This window comes from Thyridium curvatum (genome assembly GCF_004353045.1).
Source record: "Thyridium curvatum strain D216 chromosome Unknown NODE_48_length_316412_cov_78.264379, whole genome shotgun sequence".
NCBI lineage: Eukaryota > Fungi > Ascomycota > Sordariomycetes > Thyridiales > Thyridiaceae > Thyridium > Thyridium curvatum.
In genome coordinates, this window is record NW_022156803.1 from 21 (window position 1) to 12,655 (window position 12,635).

General features: G+C 53.4%; 5 protein-coding genes across 5 annotated transcripts; 2 read left to right on the forward strand and 3 right to left on the reverse strand.

The window, feature by feature from the left end:
* Positions 1-1,273: 1,273 nt before the first annotated feature.
* On the reverse strand, positions 1,274-2,979 carry E0L32_007699 (uncharacterized protein; the record flags this gene model as incomplete). Its single annotated transcript, XM_031142472.1, has 4 exons — positions 1,274-1,416; positions 1,481-2,749; positions 2,809-2,896; positions 2,956-2,979. The coding sequence occupies 4 exons, from the start codon at positions 2,977-2,979 to the stop codon at positions 1,274-1,276; spliced, it is 1,524 nt and encodes a 507-aa protein (XP_030993199.1).
* Positions 2,980-5,228: 2,249 nt separating this feature from the next.
* On the reverse strand, positions 5,229-6,407 carry E0L32_007700 (uncharacterized protein; the record flags this gene model as incomplete). The annotated part of the gene is made up of 2 exons (XM_031142473.1): positions 5,229-6,259; positions 6,317-6,407. The coding sequence occupies 2 exons, from the start codon at positions 6,405-6,407 to the stop codon at positions 5,229-5,231; spliced, it is 1,122 nt and encodes a 373-aa protein (XP_030993200.1).
* Positions 6,408-7,489: 1,082 nt separating this feature from the next.
* E0L32_007701 (uncharacterized protein) lies at positions 7,490-8,623 on the reverse strand (the record flags this gene model as incomplete). The annotated part of the gene is made up of 1 exon (XM_031142474.1): positions 7,490-8,623. One exon carries the CDS (start codon positions 8,621-8,623, stop codon positions 7,490-7,492), a length of 1,134 nt encoding a protein of 377 aa, XP_030993201.1.
* A 527-nt stretch (positions 8,624-9,150) lies between these two features.
* Positions 9,151-11,249, forward strand: E0L32_007702 (uncharacterized protein; the record flags this gene model as incomplete). The annotated part of the gene is made up of 2 exons (XM_031142475.1): positions 9,151-10,224; positions 10,281-11,249. The coding sequence occupies 2 exons, from the start codon at positions 9,151-9,153 to the stop codon at positions 11,247-11,249; spliced, it is 2,043 nt and encodes a 680-aa protein (XP_030993202.1).
* A 383-nt stretch (positions 11,250-11,632) lies between these two features.
* E0L32_007703 (uncharacterized protein) lies at positions 11,633-12,442 on the forward strand (the record flags this gene model as incomplete). Its single annotated transcript, XM_031142477.1, has 1 exon — positions 11,633-12,442. One exon carries the CDS (start codon positions 11,633-11,635, stop codon positions 12,440-12,442), a length of 810 nt encoding a protein of 269 aa, XP_030993203.1.
* Positions 12,443-12,635: the final 193 nt, after the last annotated feature.

The following is a 12,635-nucleotide window of genomic DNA, read 5'->3' on the forward strand; positions in this document are numbered from 1 at the left end:
GACAAAGGACCTAGTACTTGGCCCGGCTACCTATGAGTACTACTGACCCCGCACCCCCCCCCCTCTCTCTCTCTCTTCTTAAACGAACGCTAACACCCTTTGTCCCCAAAGGCAAACCAGAAGATGGGCCGAAGCTTGGTTCCCATATCTGATCATATTTACGACCTGCTACTGGACTCAGCTCTCCTTGTACTGGATTCTCGGCACCTTCTCCATTGATATCGGATCCTCCTCCCGCACGGGTGGCTTGTTCCGTGCTTTTGAAACCGCCGGCCAGGCTGTCTCGTACGCCATCAACACAAACTCGAAAGGCGACCCCAGGATTCCTGTCTACGTCAATGCCGCCATCCTCGTAATTACAATTCCCTGCATGGTGTTCCTCATCCGTATGGTTCCAAGGGAGCCTGCTAGCACGGACGTAGATGCAGGGGCGGTGGTGCTTGAAGGGGTGCCAAACAATGCGAACAAGACGGTCACTTGAATGTCATGTAGCCTCGAGAGTATTAGAAGCCGTGGTAGGGCCGGAGTCGTTGTGAGAGAAGGTTGCGGCCTGGATGTCTTCTGCCTTTTGATCTTGCGAATCAAAATATGCTCTCTTTCTTACACCAGATGCAAACCTTGTATCGGTGACTAGGGCTTCCGCTGACCTAACATTTGTCCATAACATAATGAACAAATATCACAGGAGTGCCCGAATCAAGTCAGTTTTCTTTCATTAGTCCTTGAAGTATGTCCTGCATTCAGATACTCTCTGTAAATGATGTAACTTCTACAAAACCTTTACCCGGTGATTTACTACTTCAACCAAGAGTCTCAATGTCAAGGGGCAGCAGCATATGAAAAGACTTTGTCCAGACATCTAAGAGAAGCCGAAAACCCAGGTAAAGAAATAGAGTACATCCATATTTACCAGGATGTCCTAGTCTCTTCAGGCATGTCCTGATGTAAATGACCTACTCTACAGCCTTCATGATATAAGAACCGCGCGCGCTCTGACCATGTCGTCCCCCTCGCTATGGGCCTTTTTCCATGTTCCATATATACGTGCATATCTATTTGTTGCAGTTATGATGTCAATCTCCTGAAGCAAGTCATCTCTTAAGCAAAACACCTCATTGGAGACTCGAGCCCAGGACCCAGCACACCAGCGTTTGAATCACTTGAGAGAGATGACATATTGAGAACTCTCGTTTTGCGGACCTCACTTCCTGTATTTCAAGGTTTTTCATAATGAGTTTCTCTATCAATCTGTATCAATCTGCTAAAGCAGGAGCTACAATTTCGGCAAGCCATCAACTGTGAGTGTTCCTGTCTTCTGGATCAGGTATTCCTCAATTGCAACATCCTTACCGGCTTCCTTACCGTAGCCGGACATTTTAATCCCACCAAAGGGAGACTCGGCGCACGAGGAGTTACCTGCAAGTGATGATTAGATCTCGATGCCAGACGGCAGAGGGACATGGATTAATGAGATGCCTACCGGTATTCATGCCGATCATGCCAGCCTCGAGGCTTTCCAAGAGCCTCCAGGTTCGGGAGACATCCCTTGTGAAGAAGTACGATGCTAAGCCCATCGACGTATCATTCGCCTTCTTCACAGCCTCCTCTTCAGTTTCGAACCTGTAGAGGCCCAATAGGGGACCGAAAATCTCTTCACGAGACGACAACATGTCGGACGTCATTCCGGAGATGATTGTTGGTTCGAAGAAATATCCCCTCAAATTTGCCGGCTGCTGCCCGCCGCAAAGCAGCTTGCCTCCTTTGCTGACAGCGTCTGCGACGTGCTGCTTCAGCTTGTGCACGCCACGGCTAGTGGTGAGCGGTCCCATTGTGGTCCCAGATTCGGCCCCGTGACCCACGCGGATTTTCTGGGTGGCTTCCACCATCATCTGCGCAAACCTATCGTAGACGCCGCTCTGCACGTAGACTCGGTTGGCATGGGTGCATGCCTGACCAGCTGTGCGCCACTTGAGGATCATGAGGGCCGCGACCGCCTGATCCAGATCACCGTCGTTGAAGATGATGAAAGGGCAGTTGCCACCCAGCTCCATGGTGAGCTTTTTCAACCCTTCGCTGCAGTGTCTCGCAACGATGCTGCCGACTCCCGTGCTGCCGGTGAAGGTCACCTTTCGTACCAATGGGTGCTTGCAAAGGGCCTCGCTGAGCGACGGGGTGTTGGCGTTATCGGTGGGGATGACGTTGAGAACACCGGGAGGCAGACCCGCGCGGAGAGCAAGGTCCGCCAGGGCCATGACGCTGAAGGGTGTTTCCGGGGAAGGCTTGACGATCATGGTGCACCCTGCGGCCAGGGCGGCGGAGACCTTGCGGACGATCATGGCGACGGGGAAGTTCCAGGGAACGAGAGCGACGCTCACGCCGATGGGCTGCTTGATGACAAAGGTGCGGCGGCCGGATACAGACGGTATGGCGATGGAGCCCCGAACCCGCTCTGCCTCGCCGGCGAACCACCAAGCGAAGCCGAGGGCATAGTCGACCTCGCCCACAGCCTCTGCCAGGGGCTTTCCGGTTTCGAATGTAATCAACTTGGCGATATCCTCCCGGGCGTTGGTGATGAGTTCGTGCCACTTGAGGAGGATCTTGGCTCGGTCGCGAGGATTGACGTGACGGTAGCTTTCAAAGGCAGCGTGCGACGACTGGACATACTTGTCCACGTCCCTTACTTCGTTCGCGGGACTGGTCGCCCAGATCTGACAAGAGCCCGGGTCTTTTTGTGGGGGGGTAGACAAGGCTTTCTGTCAGCCAGCTATCCACTCTCATATCTTTCGAGAATCACGGCTCTGGACTCACCCTCGACATCGAATCGCTTTCCGGACTCGGATTGGACCCATTGGCCGTTCAACAGTGACTCCTCATGGAGGAGGGACGGATCGTCCAGCTGCGATAAGGAAGATTAGTTGAGTGCCCAACATATCGGCCATGACAGCGGGGGGATACCTTGAAAGGCAAGTTCGGCTTCATTTTGGTTTCGTAAATGACAGATAGCTTAGCCAAGTCCTACAGAACAGCCAGTGTCGACCTCGGGGCTTGGCTGAGACTTATGTCCCTGAGCACATTGTCAGGCATGCTCGTGGGTTTTGACCTTGAAAGGTTCGATCATGTAGTTGTTAGTCACTGAGCAGGTCTTCTGTCTGTGGTTTGACTAGCCGGATACAATGCGAAGCATTCTGGGGTCCCCCTCTCACCTCGAGCCGCTCATTAGTCAGTGAGATCTTTGTCACAGCTCCCGACAAGTTACTAAGGTGTACCGAGCCGGCTGGAGATGGACCGGAAGGCCCAAGGCCATCATCATCCAACACCACCGAACACGTTCTTACTCTGTATCTTGCAATTGATCCTACCTCAGCTACTCAAGGCGAGCATTGACGAACAACAAGTTGTCTGCCGGTTCAAGCGGCCTCTGATTCCGGGGGATTACACGGAAAACCGGCTACCAAGTCTGCAGGTCCCCCCTGGAAGCCGGTCCTTGAACCGGCAATGAAATGCGGAGTAGTAATAGCCCCACAATGTTGGTCTCCGGCTGCCTAGGCGGTATTAGGTAGGTGGCACTCGTCATCTTGCCAATCCCCCAGGACCATGTCACAGTCACACAGAACCCTTTACACTACCCTTTAACTTACACACAGCATCCACGGACAGCCAGCACTGCTCGGGCGGTGCATACACTCCAAAGAGCCTCATCGGAGCCATACCTTGGCCACGGCTTGAAAAGCGCGTCTGAGCATGTCGAGCCCAAGGCTAATCGCTGGTGAAGTGGATCCGGATCATTCGTATTGTACCTATGTTTAGTGTACAGACTTGTCAGCTAATTGCCTTATCATTTCTTATCATTAAGATTCGGATGAGGCCCGTTTAATTGATAACATTGCTTATCTTTCCTGTAGTCATTGCCAATCCTGTTCTCCACTCGCTGATAAGGCGTGTTGTTGCCCGTCACTTCGCGTTATTTTGAACTTCTCATCTAACTATTCGTCCCGTCTCTGGGGAACTCTGATGATCCAATCTCCCTGTAACACTCCTCACATCATGTCTCGAGCCCTGACCAAGAAACATTCCCGACCTGATAGTGGCCATGTTGGGTCCAAACCGCAGTCTCACGGGTGTCCTTATCGAGCTTCACTAGCATGTGGTAAGACCCTTGGTACGTCCTGGACAATAAGAGAAAGTTGATCTTAACAAGACGATATCAAGATTACTGCAGGGTGAGAAAACGTCGCTGTGTGCGCAAGGACGCCAAAGACGGAAAATGTATCAAGTGCACGCGCCTGGGACGGTGTTGTACAACATCGACGGTCGATCGTACGCTACCACTGGAGACTACGAAGGAGAGGGAGTATGAGGGGAGCGAAGGAAGACAACCACGGTCTGCCGTACCATCTCACAGGCTATGCAACGACCTCAAGCGCACCGCGCTTTATCCCAGCCACCAATCGACCATCGGAAATAGCACTAGCTCGCAATTTCTCTATTACTCGGCACACCATCCGGACTCGTGGTCGGACGAGCCCATGAACTGGTCTGATCATATTAATGAGACATTGTCGAGCATGTCCTTTGAGCCATGTGTTGGGAGTTCCGAATCACTTGACCGTGGCAGTCAAGTCTGGGGCAGCACCTCACAGAGTTCGAAACCTCTAGCTTCCGACTTGATGGCGTTCTCAAGCCCGATGTACCCTCAACGAGTAACAGTGTTTGATGATGGACTTTCATGGCTGTTTCCTGATTATCATGCGCAGGAGGTCCTGTAATTCACATGGAGGAGAGCTTGGTAGAGTCAACTGGCATGGCAGACTTGTGTGTCTAATAGAGATCAGTGAGCCGAGAATGGGACTCATAGACCTCTCGTGCTCGTCCAGATGGTTTACCCTCAATGCGAGTCATAGATACCACATAAGTGAGCAAGGAGGGCCTTCAACATTGAATTTTGTCAATGACTGAAGGGGTGGTGAGACGTCTGTTCACGTCTCACGTACATGTATAAGAAAAAGAAATTGAGCATTGGATAGCGTTAGCAGTCCCACATTATGTAAAGCCTCTGAACAACATCGTCGGATTGTAATTGTAAGGATAGGATGTATTGAATTGTCTATACAAAGAGGGTGCCTTAGCACGGGGTGTGAAGAAGACCTTGAGGCTGTCATGTGTCCGGCAATGTCGATGCTGTCAACATACTGGCTGCACTCTGGTCAAGATACAGTTACTTGTCTAGTCTACAGGTATGACATAGAAGCAAGCAGGACACCGATCACCCACAAACCGGCATTGATGGGGCTCATCGAAACGGGCGCAGCGTTGGTAACGTGGATTGTCGTGGAGGGCGATGATCCCTTTGTAGACGATGTCGCAGACGAATCCGTCGATGAGCTGTTTCCGCTTGTGCCACTCGTTGAGCCAGTGGAGACACCCACCTTGGGCGTGCTGAGATCCTTGTTGTTCATGCTGGAAGACTTGGTGGCTTGAGTGCTTGTCGTGCTCGTTGCGCTGACAGACGCAGATGACGAAGAGCTGGACGAGTCGGACGCGCTGCCGTCAATCTTGATGCTGGTCCAGTCACCGCTGGTGCCGCTGTACGTGTAGCTCGAGCCGGGGTTGTAGTTGGTGATGTCAACCCTCTCGACGTACATGGTGAAGGGGCCCGCGCCGTAGTCGGTCACGCCACCGGCCCACTCGATCGTGCCCTTGGGCTCGCTGCTGTCGCCGCCAGCCCAGATGCCGAGACGGATGGTCATGGGCGTCTGCGGGTAGTTTTGGCCCCCGAGGGCGTCGGCGTAGGCAAGGGTCCGCACGGCCGAGCCGTCGACGTACCAGGTGATGGCCTTGGGGGTCCAGTCGATGGTGTAGTTGCGGGCGGTGGCCTGGGTGCTCGAGTCGAGGGGGATGGTCTTGCCGCGGTTGTAGACCGTGGTGTTGCCCTTGCCGAAGTAGTTGGTCTGCACCTCGTTCGCGCTGCCGCCGATCCACTCCCAGTCGACCTCGTCGAGGTCGTCCGACTCGAGGACGGCACTGCTGACGATGCCGGTGCCGGGGGCCGCCTTCATGATCACGGAGATGGAGCCGAAGAAGATGTAAAACTTGGACTCGATGGTCGGGCTGTCGCCATGTTCCTTGACGGTGAAGGCGGCGCCGGCGGAAGAGTAGGCGATGCGGTCCGAGCACGAGGTTGCGTTCCAGTCAGAGCTCGCACCCTTGGTGAAGTCGACCGAGTATGTGCGGCTGGACAGGCCCTTGTCAGGAGGGCAAGCTGCTTGGAGTTAGTCCTGGGCGTCAAGATCATCAACACGGGGCAGTGAGAACTGACTCTTCTCGGTGGGATTGCAGTTCGTGTACGTCTGAGCAAAAGCCGTGCCAAAAAGGCCGAGAAGAGCGGCCACTGCGGTCTTGGACATCATCTTGAAGAAGATCAATAACGTAAGGCCTTAAAACAAAGTAGTGATTAATGATCGGCGAGAAGAGATAATAGCGAACAAGCGATTGACAAGATGGCTAAGAAACGAGAGAAACTGTAAGGAGATTCTAAACACGCAGGAGTGAGAAACCCAGTCAGGACCATAGAATGACAATAACACCAGCCACGCCAAAGGGCACATAACCTCGGAAATACCACATATTTGATGTCGAGGCAATGGCACACTCGGCATCCGTCACGAGGAGACGGCGGCGCAGGGGTGAAATTAGTTCGTAAAGACTACGCAAACCATGATCCACTTACAGTGGACTACAACTGTGAAGACAAGCTTTTTGTCAGAAGTGCTTGGCTCTCTGAACCCACAAGGCGCGTTTTCGAGGTGGACCGCCGCGTATACATTCCACCCAGTCGACAACGCTAGAGCATCTCAGGGGACTCGGATGCTCCAAAAATGGAAACATTTGTTTACGAAGTTCGGGCGGCCCCTGGCTGCGCTAATAAAGTGTCCTTTGCCAGGGGATACCAAGCTGAGCAGCTGTCCATTCTTGCCACACGAGCTCTTCTAAAATGGCGAACTCGCTGGAAAGAGTGAACGTACTGGCTGGGATCATCTGATATTATACTCAGAAATGCCCGGTTCAAGTTGAGAGCAGTTACCTCCGCTTGGCGACGGGTCAAGATGAACTTGGATTGTCCACGACAGGGATGGAATTCTATGTAGGAAGCCCTATTGACCTGAACAGACTAGAGGGACGCGACATCAACGTACGGGGTAGACCAAGATTGCTCCCTGACTGGCACTGAAAAAGGACCATGCACCCCAGTCCAGTCAGAGATCCTTGCAATGCTATGCAACGGTCCTCCTGACTGACCCGCTTACAGAAGTGCGAGACTTTTCACAACGCACTCTGGAACCCTTGATGGCTCAAGTACGCCACATACGCTATGCTGCAGGTTGATGACATCCATGTAGAAAGAAATTGTGCTGGCTTCAACACAGGAGCAGTGCCTTTTATGTGACATGTTTCCTTTAGCTAGATTTCTTTGGAGTCTGTTGATCCCACCTCACTTCGTCGCAATGCTGTCGACGGACACCTTTCTCGCTTCTTCATTCAGAGCGTCGACCTCAGCCTTCACGTATGGAATGCCAGTCTTTTCCCTTTCTCGCTGCGCGATCTGCTCCAGTTCTCCGGGGAAGTAAATGCGCTCAACACCAGCGGCCTTGTCCGACCCGACCACCCTCTGGTAGAGGTAGTCCATACGCCCTCGGAATTCGTCCAGGCTCATGAATAAGTCTGGCTTGATGGCAACCAGGAAATGGCCCACGTCTGCCGGCTTGGACGGGTCGTAGGGACCGGTGACATGGCCTGCATACGCCGACCCCGACAGCACCCCGGAAAACACATCCATCATGATGGACAGCGCCGAGCCTTTCGGCCCTCCCATGGGTAGCATAACACCGCCCAGAGCAGCTGCCGGGTCGTCGGTTGGCCGGCCTTCTGCATCGAGAGCCCAATCCAACGGGATCTTCTCTCCACGTCTCTTGGCCTTGTAGATCTTGCCTCGAGCAGCAACTGATGGAGCCATGTCCAGTATGAACGGCGCGTCTTTGCCCGGAGCTCCGCAAGCAATGGGAGAGACGCCCATAAGCTTGTCTTTCCCGCCCCAGACCGGCAGAGCTGGACTGGAGTTCGTAAAGACCAAGCTCATCATGTCGGCATCGACAGCCTGCTGCACGACCCACGCAGCCATGCCGTAATGATTTGAGTGTGACACGCTGGCCATGCCAATGCCATAGACGCGCGCCGACTCGATGGCGGCGGCCATGCCGGCATGTGCCGCGAGGAACCCAAAGCCATTGTGGCCGTCGACATGAGCCACGACGGGCGTGATCTGTTTCAGTTCCGGGTTTGCCTTAGGGTCGAGGGCACCCTGTCGTATCCGCTCCATGTACGAAGGGATCCGGTTGACGCCGTGGGTGTCCACGCCGCGTAGGTCGGCGGCTACCAGGCACCTGGCGACAATAGCGGCGTTGCTCTCGGGCACGCCATTGCCCTGTAGCACAGCCTCGACAAAGCGCCGAGCCTCTGCCGCATCGACGTAGAGCTTTTCTTCCTGCTGTTCTGCCATTGCTGTAGCTTCTTGTTCCGGGTTATGCGTACGAAGATGATGTCCCGTGACGAGACCACCACCCCGCATGTTTTGTGAATTGAGAATGATGATACATATTTAAGGATCGTCTCACGGAGTTTGTCCGCACTAAGAAAATTCGCATGACGGAGTTACCCCGCAAGGGCTAGTTTTGCTGGGAAAAACCCTCTTAGCGTGAACTTTGCTTGGCCTCGATCCTCAACGGACTTTTTCCGTCTCGATGATATTTCTGCGTGCATTATCGACGGTGTCAATTACCACAGCACGCGCACGAGACATTGCAGAAGAGTGATGGCCGGTTCGGATAAGACGCAACAGGAGGACAGAGACGTCCGTGAGGGGCGGAGCGGGTCTCGCCTACGCCTAGCATGCCACCGCTGCCAGAAGCGGAAGATCCGAGTACGTGGCGACCATGCTTGGTCCCTGAATGCCCATCTCCAAGGCTGACATGTTGAATAACTGCTATAGTGTGACGGAGCCTTGCCATCATGTAGCAACTGCAGAAATGCAGGCGCTCCTTGCAAGGATGGGGCAAGTCTTCGAGCAAGGGAACTACCTCGCGCGTAAGATCTTCAATGTTGCGAACTGTTTGTACTCTTCACTGGGCATATGTTGACACTGTCTGCAGACACCTTTCGTCATTACGAAACCGCATTAGTTGGCTTGAGTCTATCATCAAGTCACGCCTTCCCGATGTGGACTTGTCTCAGACCGCGCCAGACATGGCGGTCGAAGCTGTGATTACCGTTTTGAGCGATCAGCATCCCCTTCGAGATGCCACAACTCCTGATCAACCTATGAGCGAGCCTGCAGAAGGTGGCCTGGGCCAGGCTCAAGACGCTGTTGGCGTTTCGAAACTCAGCGACGTCGACAAGGATCTTGAAGGAGGCCGGATAGCTGCCCATCAAGTCGGTTTGATTGCTCTCGGCGGTGGCCAGGATCACAGGTACATCGGACCATCAAGCGGCTATTTTCTTGCCCGCGTATTACTTCAGTCTTCCCTGAAAGTTGGCGATGAATCAGCTCTGGGCTTGATAGGTGATTCTGGCACCAAGACAGCGTTGCCCCTAGAGCTCATAGAGTCAGCACAGACTCCCATTCCGCTCCCGCCAACAAAAGAAGTCGCCTGTTCTATCTGCTCTGCATACTTCGAGATTATCGAACCTCAATACCCGCTCCTGCATAAGCCAACATTCATGGCCATGCTCGATCAGATGTATACGGACTCTACTTCAGACCCGCATGTCGCTTTTCAGGTGTTCATGGTCCTGGCGATCGGAGCATCGGTCTCTTCTAGGCGCTGCCGGCCGGGCACTCTGGGCGATGCATACGGAGTCGCTGCAATGAGTTATTTTGACCAGATCAATGTGCAGAACTCTCTACAAGGGCTACAGTGTCTTCTACTTCTGCTATTCTATGCGATGCATAACCCGTCTGCCAGGCTCAACATCTGGTATCTGAACTACCAATGTTTAGCATGTGTTCTGGACTTGGGCCTACAAAGAGACATCAGTGTCTTACCTGGCGTTTCGCTATTAGAGCGAGAGATGCGCACTAGAGTGTTCTGGTGCGTGTACACCCTCGACAGGATGATCGGCACAACTATGGGTCGTCCCATTGGACTGCGAGATGAAGCCTGTGAGTTCCGGGTACGTGTCCAGTATCTGTATGTCCTCTGAAAGCAGCAGACTGACGGCTGAGATAGCTTCCTCTTGACATTTCCGACGAAGATCTTATGTCACGCGATGCTCAGCCTCCCTACCCCAAATCTAGGCACATGTGTTTTGCACTTCATCTGTTCGAGCTGGCGAGGATCAACTCAGAGATCAAGTATGTGGCCAACAGTGTCGATCGGGACGTCCCGGCATATGCCCTGTCACCTCCAGATTACCAGGTCTGGCAAGGGAACGTACTCCAGCGTCTGGATGCATGGGTGGAAGCCATCCCTACCGGCGAGCCAGACCAGGAGTATCCTAGGATTCTGTGCCACATCCGCTACCATAACATCCGAATGCTCCTGATGAGCCCCAGTCCGGGCATCCCCAATCCGTCACCCACAGCTTGGGAGAAATGCTTTCACAGCGCAGTGCAGGGAATTCGCCTGTACAAGCAGCTGTACGGACGAGACATGTTTGCCGCCAGTTGGTCAACGTTGCATTCGATAACGATATGCGCCATTACGGTGATGTATTGCGTCCGAGTCAATCCCAGCATCGCCTTGCAGGCAGGGCTTGATATGGTAAACAATGATATCTCTACCAGCCTTAGCCTGCTGAGCGCAATTGGAGAACACTGGTCTGCAGCCAGGCGATGCTGGAAAATTGTCGACAAACTTGGCGAGCTGACGCAGCGTTGGGTTAAAGAACGATTCTCCGTTGCCCCGGAGCCAAGATGGGATCGATCATCATCCGGCCCGGAGCAAGCCTTTGTTACACCCAGCAGTACATCGCAGCACATGATGGCTGATGATGGTCTCAACACGAGCGGGATAGATTTGATGGACTCGACTGTCGAGGCGGGCGTATCAGTTCCATCAATGGAACTGAACACCATCCTTGACCAGATTCTGGGGCAAGGTCAGAGTCTCCTAAATGATTCTGCGGACCCTCAATTCTCCATGAGCTTTCTATTTGAGGATTTCATAGCTTCAGATCTGGATTTGGGTCAAATATGAGGGTAGACTCGGCTTCACCTAGGCCGTTCGCCGTTTCTATAGTAGAGTCATGCTCATGCTGTATACAATACATGTTCTTCATTGGCGGAAGTCTGCAATTTGTTTTTCTTTTTATTTTGGTCGTGGTTCTACCAAATTGACAGGATTGCATTTGCTCACAACTGGACGAGGACGGGGAAATTCCGGCTCTAGTACGGACTGGTGTGGGTGGATTCGGCGATCCCACTTGGACGGAGCAAGTCCGTGTTAGTACTTGTCGTTCAGCCCATGCCAAAGGACACGGATCGACTCAATTGATCAACATCAAATGCCCACGAATTTCTATCTGCGCCAATCGCGACAAATTGATTGAAACGGAGAACCGAACAATAATCAAAGAAGTCATGCATGATCTCACAGGCAAGGTAGCAATGGTCATTGGCCTCGGCCAGACCGGAACAGAGGGATGGGGCATCGGCGCTGCCTGTGCCGTCACTCTGGCTCGGCAGGGCGGCATCATCTTTGGCGGCAACAGGACGATCGCATCGACGGCCAAAACAACAGAGACCATTGCGAGCGAAGGCGGACAGTGCGACGTCATGGCCGTGGACGCTACGTCTTCCGAGTCGGTGCAAGCTCTGGTCGAGGCCTGTCTCGCCAAGCACGGCCGGATAGACATCCTCGTCGCCAACGTCGGCCAGTCGCAGCCGGGCTGTCCGGCGACCATGTCGGAAGCGACGTGGGACTCGCAAATGGACATAAACCTCAAGACCGTCTACATCGCCTGCCACCACGTCTTGCCAGTCATGGAGAAGCAGCCGTCGGGTGGTGCCATAGTCTGTGTCTCGAGCATAGCTGGCATGCGGTACATCGGCAAGCCGCAGATTGCCTACAACACCGCCAAGGCAGCCATCAACCAGTTTGTCAAGGCTACGGCCGTCATTTATGCAAAGCGCGGGGTCAGGCTGAACTGCGTGGTGCCGGGACTGATGGAGACGCCGTACACCCGGAGTCTCTCGACTCGTTTCGCTGCTGAGGGAGGGTATGAGGCGTTCAAGAAGATGAGGGATGAACAGGTTCCGATGGGACGAATGGGTGACGCATGGGATGTTGCCAACGCAGCACTGTTTTTGGTATCTGATGAGGCTAGGTACATTACTGGACAGAAGTTGGTTGTTGATGGCGGCATCACTTCATCTACAGGCCGTACATAAGAAACGAAATTTGGTGAAGAAGAATTGCCATGACCAAGCCTCCTTTGTGTGCTTTTAAACTCATCGAACCACGACCAGGGCAGGGGAGGGGCCGACGCGATATCAAACACTCCTTTTACCTACAAGACTCATACTGCGAAACCATGGCTACTTCAAGGATGAAAAGAACTTTCTCACTCTTCTAAGCGAGAGT